This window comes from Hypanus sabinus, chromosome 4 (assembly GCF_030144855.1).
Source record: "Hypanus sabinus isolate sHypSab1 chromosome 4, sHypSab1.hap1, whole genome shotgun sequence".
NCBI classification, from domain to species: domain Eukaryota; kingdom Metazoa; phylum Chordata; class Chondrichthyes; order Myliobatiformes; family Dasyatidae; genus Hypanus; species Hypanus sabinus.
Window position 1 is genome coordinate 49134039 of NC_082709.1, and position 22507 is coordinate 49156545.

A 22507-nucleotide genomic window follows, 5' to 3' on the forward strand; every position below is an offset into this window, starting at 1 on the left:
ACATGCAAGATTGGTGCAGTTTTGCAGAGAAGGAATAGCATTTTTTTTTTGTTTTCTGACCAACTTTAGAGTCACTGCCTTAAATCTCCTGGACTAAATCTCTATCTCAAAGCAGAGTTAGATTTACCCAAAACAAAATGCTTAAAATGATGTGACAAAGTCCATGCTTAACTTGTTTGCACACATTGTTTCCAGCTGAATTGGTTCATGGCTGCCTGGCCTGCCCTCGTGCCATTCGACATCTGCAAGCAGCATTATTTGTGTATCCTTTACTGATTATAAAAATCAGTGATTATTTTTGTATGCATTGCAACAATGTGATCTTTGAACTGTCTAGTAAATTAGTATTCTGGATAAAATTCTCACAGCTTCTTTTTGGTTAGTTCGCAGCTTTTTCATGCATGCCTATGCCTCTTACATGAAGTTTTTATTTAAGGCCATAATAGTATCTGATGTCCAGTAATGTAGTTAATGTCAACACAAGGAAATCTGCAGATGCTGGAAATTAAAGCAACACACACAAAATGCTGGTGGTGGTACACAGCAGGCCAGGCAGCATCTATAGGAGGAAGCCACACTCAGGTTGGAGGAGGAACACCTTATATACCAACTGGGTAGCCTCCAACCTGATGGCATGAACATTGACTTCTCTAACTTCTGTTATTGCCCCCCCCCCCCTTCTTACCCCATCCCTGATATATTTAGTTGTTTGCCTGTTCTCCATCTCCCTCTGGCCTCTTGTCCCATGATCCTTTCCCTTCTCCGGCTCTGTATCCCTTTTGCCAATCAGATTTCTGGCTCGCAGCTTCACCCCACCTCCTCCAGTCTTTTCCTATCATTTTGCATTTTCCCCTCCCCCTCCTACTTTCAAATCTCTTACTATCTTTCCTTTCAGTTAGTCCTGACAAAGGGTCTCGGCCTGAAACGTCGACAGTGCTTCTCCTTATAGATGCTGCCTGGCCTGCAGCGTTCTACCAGCATTTTGTGAATGTGGTTTGTGTTATGTTTTGTAACTTCAAAACATTAAACTAAGTCAAAGGAAAACAAGATAACTGAGATGCGATCATTTTTACTTTCACGAGGTGTGTACATATGTCAAGGTAGCATCATGTCATAAGCAATTGTCATATTTTTGCATATAACCTATAATGAATTATTTAAGCAATCAAGAATGCTTATTCAAACAATATATTTATAATATTACTAAACTATTACTGATATATTAAATACACAACAGTTAAGCGTGAAGATTTTAAAGGTTTTGGGGCTTAAAAGTGTGATGGTATGTAAAAGCAAAATACCATAATTTATGCAAATATTCCTAATTACTGTGGGCCAATCTCTCTATATCCTTTCAAGGAGGCCAAATGTCATGAATGCTATCAACTAATAATTGGGACATTCATAAACTATGCAGGATCAGAATCGGGTTTAATATCACTGGTATATGTTGTGAAATATGTTGCTTTGTGACAGCAGTACATTCTTATACTAAGTAAAAGAAAATTATAAAATACAATTATATTAAAAGATTAAATCAAATAAGTTCAGAAGAAGGCATAAAAAGGGGGAAAAAATAGTACTTGGATTTATTGTGCATTCAGAGATCTGATGGAGGAGAGCAAGCTGTTCCTAAAATGTTGAATGTGTGTCTTCAGGTTCTTGTACATCCTTGATGGCAAGAGTGAGAAGAGGGCATGTCTCATGCTGACAGGTGCCCCCTTTTTTATTGTTTTGAAGCATCACCTTTTGAAGATGTTCTTGATGCAGGGGAGGCCAGTCCCCAGGATGGAGTTGATAGAGTTTGCAACTTTCTGCAGTTTTTTCTGATCTTGTGCAGTGGCTCCTCCATATTATATGGTGATGCAATCATTTAGAATGCTCTCCATGGTAAATTTGTAGAAATTTGTGAAAGACTTTGTTCAAGTCTCCTCAAATTCCTGATGAAATACAGCCACCTTTGTCATTGTGTCAGTATGTTGGGCCTACGGTAGTTCTTCAGAGATGTTGGCACCCTGGAGCTTGAAACTGCTCACCCTTCCTACTGCTGATCATATGATGAGGACTGGTGTGTGCACACCCTAGAATTCTTCCTAAAGTCCACACTCAGTTCCTTGTCTTACTGACGTTGAGTGCAAGGTTGTTGTTGTAACGCCACTCTTGATGCAATCAGCTGATCTGCCTCACTTCTGTACACCACCTCGTCACCATCTGACATTTGGCCGGCAAATTTGTAGATGGTGTTTAAGCTGTGCATGGCAAGCACAGTCGTGGGTGTAGAGCAGTGGGCTAAACATGTTACCTTGAGATGGGCCCATGTTAATTGTCAGCGAGGAGGAGATGTTATTTCCAATCAGCACTGACTGATCTCCCATAGAAGTCAAGGATCCAGTTGCAGAGGGAACTATAGAGGTCCAGATTTTGGAGCCTGTTGATTTTTATTGAAGGCATGATGCTGTTGAATGCAGAGCTGTAAGCAATAAACAGCAGCCTAATGTAGGTACTGCTATTGTCCAGGGGACCCAAGGTCAAGTGGAGAGCCACTGAGATTGCATCTGTTGTAGACCTGTTGTGACTAAAGGCAAATTGCAGTGAATCCAGGCCTTTGCTTAGGTAAGAGTTGATTTTGGCCGTGACTAATCTCTCAAAGCACTTCTCGCAGATGTGAGTGCAACTGGGTGATAGTTGTTGAGGCAACTTGCCCTTCTTGGCATTGGTATGATTGTTATCCTTTTGAAGCACGTGGGAACCTCCGACTCCAGCAGTGAGAGATTGAAGATGTCCTTGAACAACTTGCCAGTTGGTTGGCACAGGTTTTCAGTACCTGCCAGATACGCCATCGGGGCCTGAATCCTCGTGAAGGTCACCTTCATGAAAGGTGTTTTGATGTTGGCCTTCAAGACAGATCACCAGATGCTGCAGGGAATTGCACAGGTGTAGTTTTATTCTCTGTATCAAAGCACGCATAAAATAGCCTTCTGTTGGTCATACCTGCACTACTTGTATAGTTCTGGATCACTGGTCTTGAATGCCACAGATGTAGCCCTCAGCAGACTACAAATCTCTTGGTTGGGTATGTTTTGGTTTGTGTACGTCTGGTATGCTCTTGAAACCAGACTTTTATCCATACAGGTCTTGATTGAAGTCCGTAACAACTGTGGCTTATTGATGCAGATTGGTGGGCGAATCCCTGAATATGGTCCAGTCCACTGACTCAAAGCAGTCTTGTAAGTGCTCCTCCCCCTCTCTTGACCATACGTTCTTGCTCCACACTACTGGTACTGTGACCTTTAGTCTCTGGTTATATGCCAGGAGTAGTACAGCCGGGTGATCAGCCTTTCCAAAGAGTGGCTGTGGGGTGGCACGGTAAGCATTTTTGTTGATGGTATAACAGTTGTCAAGTGTATTGGATCCTCACAACATAGGTGATATGTTGGTTGCAGTTGTTCAGTGATGTCTTCAAACTGGCCTGGTTCAAATTTCCTGCAATGATAGGGAAGACATCAGGTGCTCTGTTATGTGACTGCTGATGACGGTACTTTGCTCCTCCATTGCTGCCTGACATTGGCCTGAGGTGGAATGTTACTAGGATGATGGTGGAAAACTCCCTCAACTGATAAAATATGCAATACTTGACCGCTGGATGTTCTAGGTCGGTTGAGCAGGACTGAGACAGAACCATCATGTCTGTGCAGCACAATGAGTTAATCATGAAGCACGCACTCTCTCTACCTTTTAAGTGACTCAACTGACCTATCTTTATGATGAAGCTATTGGGCTGCAGTGCTGGGTCCAAAATGGCAGGGGTTGGCCATATTTCTATGAAGACAAGTACACAACAGTCCCTGGTGTCCCTCTGGTACTGTAGTTCTGCTCTGAGGTCTTCAGCTTTATTCTCCAGAGACTGTACATTTGTCAGCAGGATTGTTGGTAGTGGGGGGTATAATGCCTCTGCTGTTCATTTGTATCTGAGCCCAGCACTCCTCCTTGCTTCATTTTTCTTAAGGGGGAACTACACTCGCAACCTAAGTCTGCTGTCTGGAGTTCGTCGATTTTGAGGATTGAAAGGTTGTTTTTTTAATGTCTTAGAACATTTGCAAGAGCTATATACCTTTTCTAACATAATTATTTAGTGGCCATCATTGGGTTGGAAGTGAATAATAATTACAACAAAGATTCTCGAGTCTTTCTTCAATTACAGCTGTTGCTGGTAATGCATTAGTGATCAAAAAAGCTTACCTGTTAACTCAGAATTTTGTATAAAGACAGGCAAAATTAAGCAAATTTATTGAATGATATCTGAACACTGTTGCTTTTGATTTGCAATTTTAAATATATATGATTCATGTGCTCAATATTAATATATTTCTAATAGGCACATCCAATTGATTATATGTATTTTTTAAAATTAGCCTGGGTCATCAGGACTCGCAGAATAATGCCTTGACATCACGTCTCACAGCTGTACAAGAAGACGTAGGAATGTCACCTGCACGTAAAAGGTACATGAGAGAAGATTCAGAATTTTGTTCTTTATATTTGTAATTATTTTTTCTGTGTAAATGATTGCAATTTAAAAATTAATGAAAAGGATGTAAAATGTTGGAAATACTCAGAATGGGCAGCATCCGTAGGGAGGGAAGCAAAATTAAGATTTCAGGTCAATGACCCTTCATCACCTGCTCAGCATTATCCATTTTTATTTCAGATTTCAAGACCCTTTTTCTAATAGTTTGCATGTAAAATAATCATGTCCATGTAGACACCGTCCACTGTCTTGCCTTCGTCAACTTTCCTGGCAACTTCTTTGAAGAACTCTATAAGATTGGTTAGACATGACCCACAACACACAAAGCCTTGCTGACTATCCTTAATCAGTCCATGTCTATCCAAATACTCATATCTGGTCCTTAAGAATACCTTCCAATAACTTTCCCACTACTGATGTCAGACTCACCAGCCTATAATTTCCTGCTTTATTTTTTATTCTTTCTTAAATATGGGAACAAAATTTGGCTCTCTTCCAATCCTCTGGTACCTCACCTATTGCTAAGGATGATTTAAATATCGCTGTTAGGGTCCCAGCAGTTTCTACACTTGCCTCCCGCAGGGTCCGAGGAAACATCTTGTCAGGTCCCGAGGATTTATCCACCTTAATTTGCCTCAGGCCAGCAAACACCTCCTTCCTCTAATCTCTACAGAGACCACGAAGCTGATGACATTTTGTCTGACCTCTGTAGATCCTGTGTCCATCTCTTGAATAAATACAGATGAAAAAATGCATTTAAGATCTCCCCCATCTCTTTTGGCTCCAGGCATGGATTACTATTCTGATCTTCTAGGGGATTAATTTTGTCCTTTACAATGCTTTTGCTCTTAACATATCTGCAGAATCCCTTGGGATTCTCCTTCATCTTGTCTGCTAAGACAACCTCATGCCTTCCTTTGGTCCTTCTAGTTGCTTTAAGTGTTCTCATGCATTTTTTATACTCCACAAGCACCTCATTTGTTCAACCTGCCTCTGCCTGCTATGCACCTTTTTTCTTAACCAGGGCTTCTCAAAATATCTCTCAAAAAAACAAAGTTCCCTAAAGCTCTTATCCTTGCCTGTTATTCTTACAGGTACATACAAGCTTTATGTTCTCAAAATTTCACTTTTGAAGCCTCCCACTTTCCAAGTACACATTTTCCAGGGAGCACTTGCCAGCTCCTTTCTGATACCATTAAAGTTGGCCCTAATCCAATTTAGAATCTCAACCCGTGGACCAGATCTATCTTTTGTTTATTTACTTTGGAAATGAATGCTGTGTTTACTAGATACAAAGTGTTCCCCTACACAAACTTTTGTCACCTGCCCTGTCTCATTCCCTAATAGCAGATCAAATGTCGCACTCTCTCTTGTTGGGATTTCTATGTACTGATTAAGAAAACTTTCCTGAACACATTTGACAAACTCTACCCATTCTAGTCCTTCGACAGTATGTGAGTCCCAGTCAATATGTGGAAAGTTAAAATCACCTACTATAACATCCCCCTGCAACTCTAATTTAAAACAACCACCCCCCCCCCCCCCCCACCCACACTAGCAAACATTCCTGCTTATTAATTCCCTTCCAGTTCAGGTACAAACTGTCTCTTCTGTACAGGTCCTACCTTCCCTGGAAGAGAGTGTAATGATCTGAAAATATGATGTCCTCCCTCCTACACAAACTCTTTAGCCATGTGTTAAACTGTATAATCTTCCTAGTTCTGGCCTCACAAGCATGTGGCACAGGTAGCAATCCTGAGATCACAACCCTAGAGGTCCTACTCTTAACTTAGTACCTAACGCCCTGAAGTCACTTTGTAGATCTTCATCATTCTTCCTACATGTACACCCAACCCCCCCCCCCCAAAACAGCATCCAACGTGGTTTGCGTGTTGTTGAAGGGGATGGTTGTAGGGGGGTCTCTGCACTTGCTGTTTAACCCCTTTCCCTTCCCTCCCTGTCACCCAGTTTCTTGTGTCCTGCAGCTTGGGAATAACTACCTTTCTATATGTCCTATCTATCACTTGCTTGGCCTCCCCTCAGCCTTCCGAAGTTGATGATAGCAAGACAGTGAATGTTGTCTATGTTGACTTTAGGAAAGCCTTTGTCAAGGTCTTGCAAAGGAGGTTAGTCAAGAAGGTTCAGCCGCTGGGCATTCGGGAGGAGGAAGTAAAATGGGTCAGATGTTGTTTCACAGGAGAACATACAGAATGGTGATAAATGGTTCTGTCTCTGACTGGAAGCCTGTGATAAGTACTGTGCCACAAGGATCGGTGCTAGGTCTATTGTTGTTTGTCATCTACATCAACAGTCTGCATGATAATGTAGTAAACTGGGTTAACAAAGTTGCAGATGACACCAACATTGGAGGTGTAGTGGACAGCGAAAGAGGCTATTAAAGCTTACAATGGGATCTGAACCAGCTGGATAAATGGGCTGAAGAATAGTGGATAGAATTTAGTGCAGACAAGTGTGAGGTGGTACATGTTGGGAGGACTCTACATTGAGCAGTAAGACTCTGAGAAGTCTGGTAGGACAGAGCGGTCTGGGAACACAGATTCATATTTCCTTGAAAGTAGAAAGGGGTGTAAAGAGAGCTTTTGGCACATAGATCAAAGTATTGAGTAAGTAGGCTCTGTTTCTGTGCTGTACTGCTCTGTATCTCCATGACTTTGACCTTCCATTTCCCTCAGATTCATATGCCTATCTAAACATCTGCTAAAAATCCCGAATATTTTTGCTTCTACCACCCCTACCATCACCCCAGGCAGTGCATTCTGGGAACCCACTACTCTGTTTTTTTTAAAAAGACACCAAAAAAACTTGCCTCTTGCATCTCCTTTGAACTTACACCCTTTCACCTTAAATGCATGCTCTCGGTTCAACCTTGGGGAAAAGAAGTACTGTCTGTGTACTCTCTCTGTGCCTCTCATAATCCAATAAATCCCTGTCAGATCTCAGTTGCCTTCTACAACTCCAGAGAAAACAGCTCAAGTTTGTTCATTTTTGCACATGCCCTCTAGTCTAGAAAGCATCCTGGTAAACATCTTCTGCACCCTTTCCAAAGTCTCGACATCCTTTGTGTAATGTGGCTACCCATTACACCCATTGTGTACTGTGACTGTATGCAATATTCTGGGTGTGGTCTAATTAGAGTTTTATAAAGCTGCAAAATAAATTCCTGACCTTTGTACTCAGTGCCTCAACTAATAAAGGCAAGCATGCCATATGCTTCCTTAAGCACTCTTATCAACCAGTGTAGCCACAGAGTAATGAATTTGGACACCAAGATCACTCTGCTCATCAACATCGGCTCCTCACCAGCTGACCCTGTCTGTGGCTAGAGAAGATGCAACAATATAGGTTAAGTCCCCAGCAATCTCATCTTGCCTCTCTCAGTAGTGTTAATACTCTTTAAGAAACCCAACACTACCTGCTTTACCTTGAAATGCCCTAGCATGTTAATATGCCCGACACTGATCTCCCTATCCTCCACATCCTTTTCCTTGCTAAGTATTGACAGAAAATACTCTAAGGACCTCACCAACATCCTATACATAGAAGCAAACATTCCCCCCTTTATTCTTGAGTAGTCCTCCTCTCTCCCTAGTTATCTTCTTTCTCTTGATGTATGTATTAAATGCCTTGGGATTCTTTCTTATCCTACTTGCTAAGACTTTTCATGGCCCCTCCTGGCTTTACTAATTCTTCTTGAATTCTTTTCTGGCTTCTTTATAATTCTTAAGGGCTCTGTTTGATTCCAGCCTCCTTAGTTTTATATACTTTTCGTTTTTCTTCTTGACTAAATTCATCACCTCTTCAACATCCAAGGTATTCTTACCTTGCCATCCTTGTCTTTCCTTCTGACTGGAAAATGTCTGTCATATACTTAGCGCATTTGGTCCTTAAACACCCTCCACATGTCAGAGGTGGATTTGCCCAAAAACATCTGTTCCCAATTAACTCTCCCTAATTCCTGCCTAATGCTCTCATAATTTGCCCTGGTTCAATTTAATTCTCTCCTGCAATTTCATACAATCATTATCTATAGCTATATTAAAACTTGAAGGAGTCATGGTCATTGTTCCCTAACTACCCACTGAATGGTCGGTCACCTTTCCAGGCTCATTACCCACCACCAGGTCTTGTACAACCCCTCTTGTTTGACAATCCACCTATTGATTCAGGAAACCCTCCTGGATGCACCTAGCAAATTCCATCTCATCTCAACCTCTTGAACAAAGAATGTCCCTGTTTATATTGGGGAAGTTGAAGTCTCACATGACAACAACTCTGTTGTTTTTGTGTCTTTCCTTAATCTGCCTACGTATCTGTTCGTTAATGTCCTAATGTCCAGGTGATTTTTGGGGGCTCTCTAGTACAATTCCATCAGAAGGACTGAACCCTTCCTTTTTGTGAGTTCTACCCATACAGAAGCAGTGAACAGCCCTCCCTATGTCCCTTCTGAGTATGGCTGTGATACTCTCTGATTAGTAGTGCAACTCCCCTCGCCCCTCTTTTACCCCTCTCTGTAAATATTCTAAAACAATCAACCCTGGAATATTAAGTATCCATTCCTGTCCCTCTCAATTCTCTGTAATTGCCACAACATCATAGTTCCATGTATTGATCTATGCTCTAGGTTCATCACCTTTTTACCCATCTACTCCTAGCATTAAAACACACACACTTTAAATATCCATCGCATTGTATATTTTACTTCCTTCCTGCCTGTTTTTATTGACCCTGACATCTATTTTCCATTCCATTCCTCCACCTTCTGATGTGGTGCTCTGGTTCCTCACCCCTTCCCAAACTATTCTAAACCTCCTCAGGATATATATCTCCCAGCCAGGATATCAGTTTCCCTTCAGTTTGTATGCAACCCGTCTCTCTTGTTCAGGTCATCCCTGCCCCAGAGGGTGTTCCAATGATTCAAGAACTTGAAACTCTGCTCCCTGCACCAGACCCTTAGCCACTCATCCATCTGTACTATCATTGTACTTCTTCCCTGACTGGCATGTGGCACCAGGGAGTAATCCAGAGATTGCTACCTTGGAGGTCCTGCTCTTCAGCCTCTTCACTAATTCCCTATACTCACTGTGTCACTCTTCCTCCCGTTCTACCTATACCATTAGTGCCGATCTGCACTAAAACTTCTTGACTGCTCACTCTCCCCCCCTTGAGAATATTCTGCAGCCACTCCAAGACATCCTGGACGTAGCATCTGGGAGGCAACACACAATCCTGGCATCTCTTTTGCGACCACATAATCTCCTGTCTATCCCCATCTCAAATCTCCTGTTACTATCACTCATCTTGACTTTACCTTTCCCCACCAGGCCTCAGAGCTGGCCACAATGCTGCTGGCCTGACTGCTGCGACTGTTCCTTGTTAGGTCAATCCCTCCACCCCACCCCCCCAGCAGTATCCAAAGAGGTACTTAGATGCAGACATGCATGCTGCTGAGGGAAATAGCTGCAGGGAAACCCCACACTGACTGCTTCTCCTGCTGATCACACGTGTTCTGTCCGAAGCCTTCACTCTCTGTGTGACCACTTCAGAAAAAGTCACCTGTGAGGTTTTCAGACTCCCTATGGTGCTGCGTGTCCCTAGCTCCAGTTCCTTGGACCTGGTCAGTCAAGAGCTGAAGTTGGGTGCACTTCTGCAGATGTAGTCATCAGGTAGACTGTTGGGTACCCTGAATTCCCACATTTTACAGGAGGGGCATTCCACTGCCTTAACTGCTATCCTTTCTACACTGAATTAAGGAATAAGGAATTATGGACAACATTTAAAAAAGCTTACCTTGTTCTGGCCTCTATCTCCTCTCTGAAACCTTTTGAGCTTCACACTCATTTAAGTCACTTACTTAGCCTCTTCTCACTGTGTTTGTTACACCTTTGGGCTTAACCTCTCAAGCTTAAGTTCTACAATCAAATAAATTATTCCAAATGACTCAGCCTGTTCAGCAAAAGGATTGGTTCTATATTTATTTCTATAACACTCTAGTGTTATTTGTTTATTTACAGTTGCTGGTGCATATTTTAATTTGAAGATTTAAACATGGATATCTTATGTTTAAAGTCATCCTCCTTTTAGAAAAACTATGCCTCCTTTAACTTGGATTTCTTCTATTTGCTTATTTATTTTGTAGCGACTTGCATTAATTTTAAGAAGCAGCCATTGATCTCCATTATGAGATCTTTTGTCAGTACTTCATACTTTAGTGGCACTGCAACTTGTGTTTTAATTTTATATTCAACTGAGTGGTTAACATCAAATTACTGATAAATGTATGTGGTAATTTAAATGGCATTGTGAATGGGGTTGTTCATTGACTTCACATTAAGATTTATTGTACTTTTTGATCTGCACAGAAAATTTCAATATATGAATCTTTAATTGCATTGAAAGATTCAGCCATTATGTTGAACTAAGAAGTTGTCTTATTGCTAGCTTTAGTAGATTCATGCCCTCTTTGGGATTTGTTTTGTAAATTGAGAACTCCCATAGGGCGAGTAAGATAGATTAAAGTAAAAGAAGTGATTAGGAAATATCAAAACTCCATTTGTCTTGATCCTGTTCTATTTGTGTTAATTAGCAGAAGTTTTGCAAAACTATATGTGGAGCAATACCAATACTTTTCCCTCCAGTGTCATATTTTGCAAGTTACAACTATATTAAGTTACTTTTGGTCAAGTGTTTCAAACATAGGTATCAGTTAATTGTGGGTGATAAGGAGACCTAACAGCAGTCTCTTTCTGATCTTGTAGTTTTAATGAGATATTACAAGGCTTACTACTTCCTTTTAATTAGCATTTTTTGTTTTCATGACAGATCTGCGAGCATAACCAATCTTTCTCTGGACCGATCTGCTTCACCCATGATTCCTTCCTATGACAGCTCTATTAGTCCTCAAGCTTCTCGGGCACACATCAAAACTGATCCCAATGAGGAAGAAAGGAAACTCCTTCTGGTACTTGCTTAACTTGGTTTTAATTCTTTTCTTGATGATGGAAACGGTCTCTGTGTGATGTAATATACTATGTTTTTCATTTTTGCTAGTTAAGTCCTCAAAATGTGCAACTGCATTTATCCACTATCCCATAGTAATCACTAGCACTGCATTTCCCTCGACGAGCTGGTTGTAATCCTACACTCTCTTAGGCAAATGCAAATAATGCAATAACCAACCACTGAAACAGCATCTTTCGAAAGAGAAACCAGTCAATTGTTTGTGTTGTGTCCTAACCTGAAACATTAACTAATTTCTCTTTACATGTGCTATTTCCTGTAACTGGTTGAGTTATTCCAGCATTATGTTTTTTCTTTCAGATTCAAGCATCTGCAATTTTATTTTTCCCATGTATATATATGGAATATTTTATATATTCTTAGCTTTCTGTTAGAATCCAGTAATAAACTGTCCATGATGACCTGAAAATGTGGTGATTGGTTTTAAAGTAATGTAAATTAATTGGAAATTATAAATTTTTACTTTCATTTTCAGGATTCTGTGCAACTTAAAGACTTGTGGAAGAAAATATGCCATCACAGTACTGGCATGGAGTTCCAAGATCATCGATACTGGTTGCGAACGTATCCTAATTGCATAGTGGGAAAGGAACTGGTGAACTGGTTGATAAGAAATGGACATGTAACTACACGGTAACTTCAGTAACTGAACTTGTGGGGAACAGAATGAATCAGGCTCGCTTCGAATCCTCTATTAAAAACACATTTTTACAAAGGCTGGACATCTAAAATAGAACTGAAAAGATACTGGAAATACTCAGGCCAAATGGCATCTGTGGAGAGAGAAGTGGAGGTTGTTTAAGGTTGCTCTTAGATTCGAACTGGAGAGAATTGGGGCTGTAATAGGTTTTTCTCATCCATGGAGCAGGAAAGAACAAGAGAGATGGTCTGTTAAAGGCTGGAGATAAGCAGAGATTGTGTTAAAGAGAGTGAGACACATAAAGGAACAAAAAAAAACAAAATTTGATGAGACAGGATAGGAAAATCTGGAATTGTTATACTCACTTCTGAGTCTGGAAGGCTGCAATGTTTCTGAGTCGAAGTGGAGTTACTGCTTTCCAAGTTTCATTGGAAGAATGTGCAGGTCAGGATATTTTGGCAATGTGTTTTGGGACAGAAATAGAAGTAACTGGTGAAAGGAAGCTTGGGTCTCATGTTGGACTAAGCTGGTGTCCAGTGTACTAATCACCCAATCTACATTTGAGTTTGTCAGCGCAGAAAATGCTATGTTGTAAGCAGTGTATGAAATTGGGAAAAAGTTAAACACTAATGTGGGATGTAAAAAAAAGAGTAACATTTACTGTTGTGAGAGAAAGCAGTGGTGGAAATGAATTAAGGCCGGATGAAGGCACTGTCTACTAGAGTAAATAGGCATTCAAGATTAAGCAGAAGGGAAAATATGTCAGAAGCAATGGAAGGAAGGTGGGGATTGTCAAATGAGATGTGATTGAGGTGGTGAAAACGGGGAATGGAAGAGTCAGAAATAATCATGTAAATCTGAGGGAGGGATGAAATTAGCAACAAAATTGATTGAATTTTCCAGTCCAGGTTGAAAACTAAGAAAGTACAGCATTAAAATTGCCAGTATGCCAGTTAAAGAGATGAACTGAACTGGAAGACCTATTAAACTGGAAGATAAAATATTCCATACAGTATATCTATAAAGCTGGGATCAATATAGGTTCCCTAAGTGGCACATGTCATTTGTAGGAAGCGAGTTGTTTCTTTGGATATATTCTTCAGTAGGAATCACCCATCACCCACCAGTTCTTGTTTTAACCCTCTTCCTACTCTATCATTCTGGTTTCTCCCTATTTATTTCCAGTCAAATCAAATCAAGTTTAATTGTCTTTCAAACCATCCATGGATACAGCCGAATGAGACAGTGTTCCTCTGGGGTCAAGTTGCCAAAACATACATGCGTATTCAAGTTAACAAGAAAGGGGGGGAAAGAACAAAGTCACATAAGAAAGCACATTTTTAATCCAAGTCCGGTAAATTGATGGTTCCCGGCAGTCCAGCCTGTATTTCCACCGATCCAATACTGGTGGGTAGCACTGACAGGAGAGGCCACCTTTAGCCGAGCCAAGAGGCCATGCTACAACGCAAGCCCAAGGACTGAGGTCTAGTCCTTGCCACAACCAAGGCAACGAGCCCCCCCCCCCTCCCCCCAGTTCCACTGGGTCTTGGCTGGAAATGTCAACTTTTTATTATTTTCCATAGATGCTTCCTGACCTGCTGAGTTAGTCTAATATTTTGTGTGTGGCCTTGCCTATGCATTTCGTTGTTGAATCTCATAAAACTGGCTGCCATTTTTGTCTCAAAGTCAAGTCAATGAATTTGAAAGATTGTTACTACATGAGACAGTTTGTGAAGTTACTTTGAGGAAACCCAGAATGCTACTTAAACTCAAAATCACCTCTTCTTTTTCCTCTTCCTTATTTTCAAAGTAAAATTGACTAACGGAAATCAGATCTTGTTTTAACTTCTAAAAGGTATTATTTTGATTTAATTACAAGTATACTTCCATGTTATGAATTGCTTTATTTCAATATCTCGAATATTTTGTGCATGATAATCAGTTTCTCCTGTATTGAGCATCTGATATGATGTGTCAAGGATAAAAGCTATAAATGTGCTTCTATCTTCAAATACGAAGTTATTCTCACTTTTATCAAGTTGAAGATCACTGTATAAATTAGTAATATGCTATAATTCAATTTTTTGCAGTGTTATCCCCTGATATGAATATTCCAATAAAGGATACTTCATGCATTATCTTTTCTCTTTCAGAGCCCAAGCAATTGCCATTGGCCAGGCATTATTAGATGGACGATGGCTTGACTGTGTAACTCATCATGATCAGCTTTTCCGAGATGAATATGCCTTGTATAAACCTTTACAAGTATGTGAATAGGACACTCAAATTGTTTGTTTCTGTTTACACAAAGTAGTTCTTTTTAAAATTATTTGCAGTAAGACACCAAAATTATCTGCAAGATCTGTTGCAATCTTGCTTGCATTAAATTTTTCATGTTTTTTTTTATTCCACCTTGCTGTGGTAATCATCCCTCTTGGTCCACAGTGGTCTAAAAAGGGAGGGTGAACAGCTGGAAGTTGTGGTGCACATTGATACCAGCAGCATAAGTAGGAACAGGGCCTCCCAACCTTTTTTGATGCTATAGACCAATGCCATTAAGCAAGGAGTCCATGGACCCCCGGTTGGGACCCCTGCATGTAGGTAACACTCAGTGGTGTAGAGCAAGTCATCACTCACCCTCAAAGGTGTATATACTCCACAAGATAGTGGTTTGCTCTAAGAAAAGTCCTCTGCATTGAAGCTGAAAAAAAGGAAAGGCCAGTAGCTCTGTGGCCTGCAAAAAAAGTGTCACAATCTTCTGGTTTACTGTTCAAGGTTCATGTGGCCAAGTCATCTCAGACCAATTTATGGAGATTATCCCTGATCACCATCAGGAAGAACCTGTCTTGAAGGTCCTTCACTCTATTTGCTATACTGTTCTTGGTGCTTTCTGCCATCCCAATGGCAGATTTCCTTTTAAACTGGAATATGAGAAGCGAATCAGAAGTGAAACAGATTTGGTGAGATAGAAGTCTCACCTCACTCCATAAACGCAAAAACATAGCCTTATCTCAGTAGAACACAGTTTTTGCTCCTTACTGTTCTGCTAATATACAATTGATTATACATTGATTATGTCAGGTTTCAAAATCCACAACATGTAAAATAATGCCACACAACATGGAGAGTTTGTGTTCCACTTTCACCACTGATATTGAATATTTGTGGACTTCCTCACTTTATCTGGTGCCAGAATCAAATTTATTTAGCTGTCAAGTAGTGCTTAGACACTGGAATACTAAAGCACAGTACAGGCCCTTCGGCCCTCAATGTTGTGCCGAACCATATATCCTTAAGAAAAAGTACTAAACCCACACTACCCCATAACCCTCTATTTTTCTTTCATCCATGTGCCTATCCAGTTAGAGTAATATCATTAAATCAGTGGCCAAGGCAAGAAAGGCTTGCGATAGAATGTCACTGGCTAACTTGCTTTTTTTTTCCCTATTTGATATGGTTAAATCATTTAATTAATGCTAATTATCTCTCCAGTGCATTGAGAAGACTACGCTCAGAGGAGCAGAATTAGATCATTTGGCCCATTGAGTCTGCTGCACTATTCCATCATGGTTGATTTATCATCCCTCTCCACTCCACTCCCCTGCCATCTCCCTGTAACTTTTGACAACCTGACTAACCAAGAACCTGTCAACTTCTGCTTTAAATATACCCAGTGACTTGGTCACTCCAGCCCCTCTGTGGCAACAAATTCCAGATTCACTGCCCTCTGGCTAAAGAAATGCCTCATCACTGTTCTGAATGAACATCCCTCTATTCTGAGGTTGTGCCCTCTGGTCTGTAACTCATCCGCTAAAGTAAACATCCTCTACATCTAGGCCTTTCAATATTCACCCCTCCCCCAACCCCCATTCTTCTAAACTCCAGCAAGTCCAGCCCAGAACCATCAAATGCTCTTCATACTTCAACTCTTTCACTCCTGGAATCATTCTTGTGAGCATCCTCTGGACAATCTTCAATGTCAGTACATATTTTCTTAGATAAGGGGCCCAAAACTGCTCACAATACAAGTGCGATCTGAAAAATGCATTATAAACCCTCAGCATTACATCCTTGCATTTATATTCGTCCTCTTGAAATGAACGTTAACATTGCACTTGCCTCTATTTAGAAAACAATCCATGCTTTATTTCTTCTACCAAAGTCATGACAATACATTTCCCCTACACTATATTCCATCTGTCACCTCTTTGCCCATTCTCCTAATCAAAGTACTTCTGCCGACTCCCTGCTTCCTCCACACTACCTACCCCTCCACTTATCTTTGTCTCATCATCAAACGTAGCCACAAAGTCATCAGTTTTGTCATTGATATTATTGACATAAAATGGAAAAAGCAGTCCAAAAATGACCTCTGCAAACACCTCTAGTCTCCAGCAGCCAACCAGGAAAGGTTCCCTTTATTCCTACCCTCCTACCAATCAGCTGGGGGGGCCTGTACCTAATTCTCATCAGGGTCTTTTTACACTTGTAGTTTAATTCTACCCACAAGGATGCTACATCTTCCAATCCTGGGTCACCTCCTTCCAAGGATTTGATGTCATTTTTTTTTTGGCACCAACAGAGCTATCCCACCCTCTTTGCCTACGTGACCATCCTTTCCATACAATGTGTATTCTTGGATGTTAAACTTCAGACCATGATCTTCCTTTAGCCACAATTCAGTTATGCCCACAACATTTTATCTTCCAATCTCTAACTGCAGTACAAGATCTTACCCATCTTATTCCATATACTGCATACATTCAAATTTAGCACTTTCAGTCCTGCTTTCATCACCCTTTCAATTTTACCTCCATGATACACCAACTCATCTCACTCTCTGTAATTTTGGTCTATCATCTGCCCATCCTCCCTCATAGTCTCTACAGATTGCATTAAATTGTATATCAGCTGCCTATCCTCAGTCCTATCCCTCTAATTCCCATCTATCTTCTGCCAAAATCAGTTTAAACCCTCCCCAACAGCCCTAGCAAACCTGCTGCAAGGATACTGGGTCCTCAGGTTTAGGTGTAACCTGTCTTTTTTGCACAGGCCATATCTTCCCCAGAAGCTTCCCCAAAGTTTCACAAATCCGAAACCTTGAACTACACCCCTCCAGCAACAATTCCTTAGTCACACATTCATTTGCCAAGTCAGCCCATACTTAGCCTCACTAGCGTGCGGTACAGGCAGCAAAGCAATGTCCCTTTGGATCCCATGCCTCCTTACTTTCTCAATAAGCCTTGCATGGGGTACCTTATCAAATGCCTTGCTGAAATCCATATACACTACATCTACTGCTCTTCCTTCATTAATGTGTTTAGTCACAGTCTCAAAAAATTTAAACAGGCTCGTAAGGCATGACTTGTCCTTGACAAAGCCATGCTGACTATTCCTAGTCATATTATACCTCTCCAAATCTTCATAAATCCTGTCTCTCAGGATCTTCTCCATCAACTTACCAACCACTGAAGTAAGACTCACCGGTCTATAATTTCCTGGGCTATCTCTGTTCCCGTTCTTGAATAAAGAAACAACATCCACAACCCTCCAATCCTCCAGAACCTCTCCGGTCCCCATTGATGATTCAAAGATCATCACCAGAGGCTCAGCAATCTCCTCCCTTGCCTACCACAGTAGCCTGGGATACATCTCAACCAGTCCTGGTGACTTATCCAACTTGATGCTTTCCAAAAGCTCCAGCACATCCTCTTTCTTAATATCTACATTTTCAAGCTTTTCAGTCTGCACTACAATCACCAAGATCCTTTTCCATAGTGAATACTGAAGCAAAGTATTCATTAAGTACCCCTGCTGTTTCCTCTGGTTCTGTACACACTTTCCCACTGTCACACTTGATAGGTCCTATTCTTTCATGTCTTATCCTCTTGTTCTTCACATACTTGTAGAATGCCTTGGGGTTTTCCTTAATCATGCCCACCAAGGCCTTCTCATGGCCCCTTCTGGCTCTCCTAATTTCCTTTTTAAGCTTCTTCCTGTTAGCCTTCGAATCTTCTAGATCCTAACATTACCCAACTCTCTGAACCTTTTGTAAGCTTTTCTTCATGACTAGATTTATTACAGTCTTTGTACACCATGGGTCCTGTACCCTACTGTAACTTCCCTGTCTCATTGGAAAGTACCTATGCAGAGCTCCACACAGATATCCCCTGGAATATATGCCACATTTCTTCCGTACTTTTCCCTGAGAATATCTGTTCCCAATTTAAGCTTCCAATTTCCTGCCTGATAGTCTCATAATACCCCTTACTCCAATTAAATACTTTTCTAACTTGTCTGTTCTTATCTCCCTCCAATGCTGTTGAAAAGGAGATAGAATTGTGATCACTATCCCCAAAATGTTTTCACACTGTGAGATTTGACACCTGAGCAGGTTCTCTTCCCAATATCAAATCAATTACAGTCTCTCCTCTTGTAGACTTATCTACACATTGTGTCAAGAAACCTTCCTGAACATAACTAACAAACTCCAACCTATCTAAACCCCTTGATCTAGGGAGATGCCAGTTGATATTTGGAAAATTAAAACCCCCCCATCACAACAACTCTTATTATTACACCTTTCCTGGATCTGTTTCTCTATCTGCTCCTCGATATCCCTGTTACTATTGGGCGGCCTATAAAAAACACCCAGTGGAGTTATTGACCCCTTCCTGTTCCAAACCTCCACCCACAGAGACTCCATAGACAATCCCTCCATGATGTCCACCTTTTCTGCTGCTGTGACACTATCTCTGATCAACAGTGCCACGCTCCCACCTCTTTTACCTCCCTCCCTGTTCTTTCTGAAAAATTTTAAACCCGGCACTTGAAGTAACCATTCCTGTCCCTGAGCCATCCAAGTCTCTGTAATGGCCAGCACATCATAGCTTCAAGTACTGATCCACGCTCTAAGCTCATCCACTTTTTTCACAGTACTCCTTGCATTAAAATAGACTCAGCTCAACCCATCCATCAGAGTGCGTCCTTTCTCTATCACCTGCCCATCCTCCTTCACACACTGTCTACAAGCTTTCTCTATTTGTGAGCTAACCTCCTCTTCCCCAGTCTCTTCAGTTCAGTTCCCATCCCCCTACAATTCTAATTTAAACTCTTCCCAGTAGCCTTAGCAAACTTCTCCTGCAGGATATTGGTCCCCTTGGGATTCAAGTGCGTCCCGTCCTTTTTGTACAGGTCACATCTGCCCCTAAAGAGGTCCCAATGATCCAGAAATCTGAATCCCTGCCCACTGCTCCAATCCCTTAGCCACACATTTATCCTCCAACTCATTGTATTCCTATACTCACTGTTGCATGGCACAGGCAGTAACCCCAAAATTACTACCTTTGCGGACCTGCATCTCAACTTCCTTCCTAACTCCCTGTAGTCTGTTTTCAGGACCTCTTATTTGGGCCCCTTATTGTAGAAGGGATATGCTGAAACCAGAGAAGGTTCAAAGGAGGTTCAAGAAAATGTTTCCAAGATTGAATGGTTTGTAAAATGAAGTGTGCCTGATGGTTCTGGGGCTGAATTTGATAGAATTTAGAAGAATGAGGTGTGACCTCATTAAAACCTATCGAATAGTGAATGACCTTGATGGAGTGGATGTGGAGAGGATACTTCCTATGGTGGGACTAGAGGACACAGACCAGACTAAGACCAGAGGACACAGCCTCAGGATAGAGGGGTGTCCTTTTAGAACAGAAATGAGCAGGAATTTCTTTAGCCAAGAGTGGTGAATCTTCTGTGGAATTCTTTGTCACAGGCAGCTCTGGAGGACAGGTCTTTATGTGTGTTTAAGGCAGAGGTTGATAAATTCTTGATTGGTCAGGGCGTGAAGGGATATGAGGAGAAGATAGGAGATTGGGTCTGAGAGGAAAATTGGATCAGCCATGATGAAATGGTGGAACAGAGTCGATGGGCCAAATGGTCTAACTCTGCCTTTAGACCTTATTGTCTTATTTTAGGAAGAATATTGAAGTTTTGGAGAGGTTGCAGAAGAGGTTTACCAGGTTGTTGCCTGAATTGAAAGACATGTGCTTTAACAGGAGGCTGGGCACCCTTGGGTTCCTTTCTCTTGAGCAGTGGTGGCTGAGGGGAGGTTTATAAGATCATGACTAACATAGATAGTGTCGATTAGCAATATCTTTTTCCAAGGGTGAAGTGTAAGTGTCTAATACCAGAAGGCATGCATTTATGATGAGAGGAGGTAATTTCAAAGGGGATGTGAGGGACAATTTTGATTTTTATACAACGAGTGGTTGATGCCTGGAATGTGCTGCCTGGGTCAGTGGCAGAGGAAAAAACATTAGAGACTTTTAAGAGATGTTTAGATAGGCATATGAATATGATGAAAATGGAAGGAATTAACCTCATGTACGCAGAAGAGGATAGTTTAGTTAGCTGCTTGATCACAAATTTAATTGCCTTGGCACAACGTTGTGGGCCAAAGAGACTGTTCCTGTGTTGTACTGTTCTATTTTCTAGATGCTTCACAGCACCCACCCATCCATCCAATATTAACCCTCTTGCAGTCTCTCCACACAGGGCAATGGGTGATTCATTGCTGGTTTCATGCCCAATACCTGCAATGGCAAAGCAATAATGACCTCTCATTGCACTGATTCTAGTAACACACATTCGACTGTATTTTTTCAACAAGGCTGATGTCCTCTGATGGAGACATTAAGATCTTGAGACAAACTTCATGAAGGTAAATTCTGTGGAGGGAAAAATTGGTTAGAGGAGATAGCATATGAAGACTGGCCCTTCAGGGAAACTCTGAGCCTTCACCACCACTTCTGGGACCTCTTTTCACCTTCCACATATGTGCTCAGGGGTACAACTATTACAATTGCATAGAATTGGGAAATCCCCAGGGAAGCAATTATAGGTCTCAGTGCGTGAATTTTCACTGCTCTTGCTGCAGTCTTATGGTGCAGCATGAAAGTACCCAAGCTTCAAATCAAATTGAACAAATTGTATGTCCAAGGTATCCTTTTTATTTAACTTGTTAAATGGTTTACAGTATGAGCCTTTTTTTTTGAAGATTTACAAATAGAAATAGGGTATAAACTTTCTGGCATTTTCATAACATTTACTAAGTCGTATTTAATTTCAAAGTTCCTGAGGTATTAAACAATAAGCAAGCTTGAAAAGTGGAAATGATGTATAAGGAAGTTAATTAAATATTGGGAACTATTTATATCTTAATATTCATGATGGAAGCATTAGATTATGTTCTAACTTGTGTTTAAGTTTCCTTATATTTAATAGAAATTTACTGTATAATCTGTGTTTCAAAATAGCAGAATCTACCTTCAAATAGATGATGATTTCATTTCCAGATAATTTTAACTGTTTTAAAAATAATGTGTGTATTTCAGAGTACTGAGTTTTCTGAGACACCATCACCAGACAGTGAATCAGTAAATTCAGTGGAAGGCAATTCTGAACCATCATGGTTTAAAGACATTAAGTTCGACGACAGTGATACTGAACAGATGCAGGATGATGGAGAAGAAATCATGCAAAGTAAGTTGCACTTTTTACAGTGTAGTTAATGAGGTTGCTTTATGTTGAATAACATGAGTGAGTGAGGAAAGTATCCTTTGATAGTACATATTTGGATGTTTGTGCTGCCCTTATGAAGAACATTTATTTTGAAGTGGAAAACAGTTAAATTAATATGTGTAACAATTTTTGTGCTTGTGTGTACTCAAAAGGAGTGAAGAGAAGCCCCTTTCTCATGTTCTTGCCATGAACTGCAGGTTAGATTAAAATGCTCAGTGTACACTCTGCCACCGGTTTAAACGTATTAATGAGCTGTTGAAAATATAGAAAATTGCACAGATTAGTTGTCACTCTTTCTGTGTTATTCCATATGTTGCAACAGATTTGCATCAAATCGTATGAATTTCTTGTGTCTTCTTGGCAGCCTGCAATCTTGAAGACAGATCATATTAAGGAATTTAAGTAGTTTAATTAGTTGGATCTTTGTTCAAAGTAAAGTTCAAAGTAAATTTTATTATCAAAGTACATATATGTCACCATATACAACCCTCAGAATAACAGAATTAGATTTGGATCCACTGACATGGCAGTTTTAGAATTAATGAGATAGACTGCCTGCTTTGTGTTCCAATGGTGTTAATAGGATAAATAATCAGGTTTTGGAGAAGAGAAAAACTTAAATAAGTGATGTTTTACCTCAAATGATTTGTGAAAAGTTAAGAAGCAATCTGCTATTAAATCTTTATGGCCTATCAGCTAATTTCAACACAATGGTTTCTGTTGAGTAA

General features: G+C 40.7%; 1 protein-coding gene across 3 annotated transcripts in view; it reads left to right on the forward strand.

The window, feature by feature from the left end:
• Positions 1–22507, forward strand: part of pikfyve (phosphoinositide kinase, FYVE finger containing) — a 105654-nt gene that overhangs the window by 29821 nt on the left and 53326 nt on the right. For all 3 annotated transcript variants that reach the window (XM_059967046.1, XM_059967047.1, XM_059967048.1), the window contains exons 7-11: positions 4413–4502; positions 11369–11507; positions 12042–12199; positions 14360–14471; positions 21593–21740. In XM_059967046.1, the coding sequence (XP_059823029.1) occupies positions 4413–4502; positions 11369–11507; positions 12042–12199; positions 14360–14471; positions 21593–21740 (647 nt within the window). The remainder of the gene's footprint in view (positions 1–4412; positions 4503–11368; positions 11508–12041; positions 12200–14359; positions 14472–21592; positions 21741–22507) is intronic.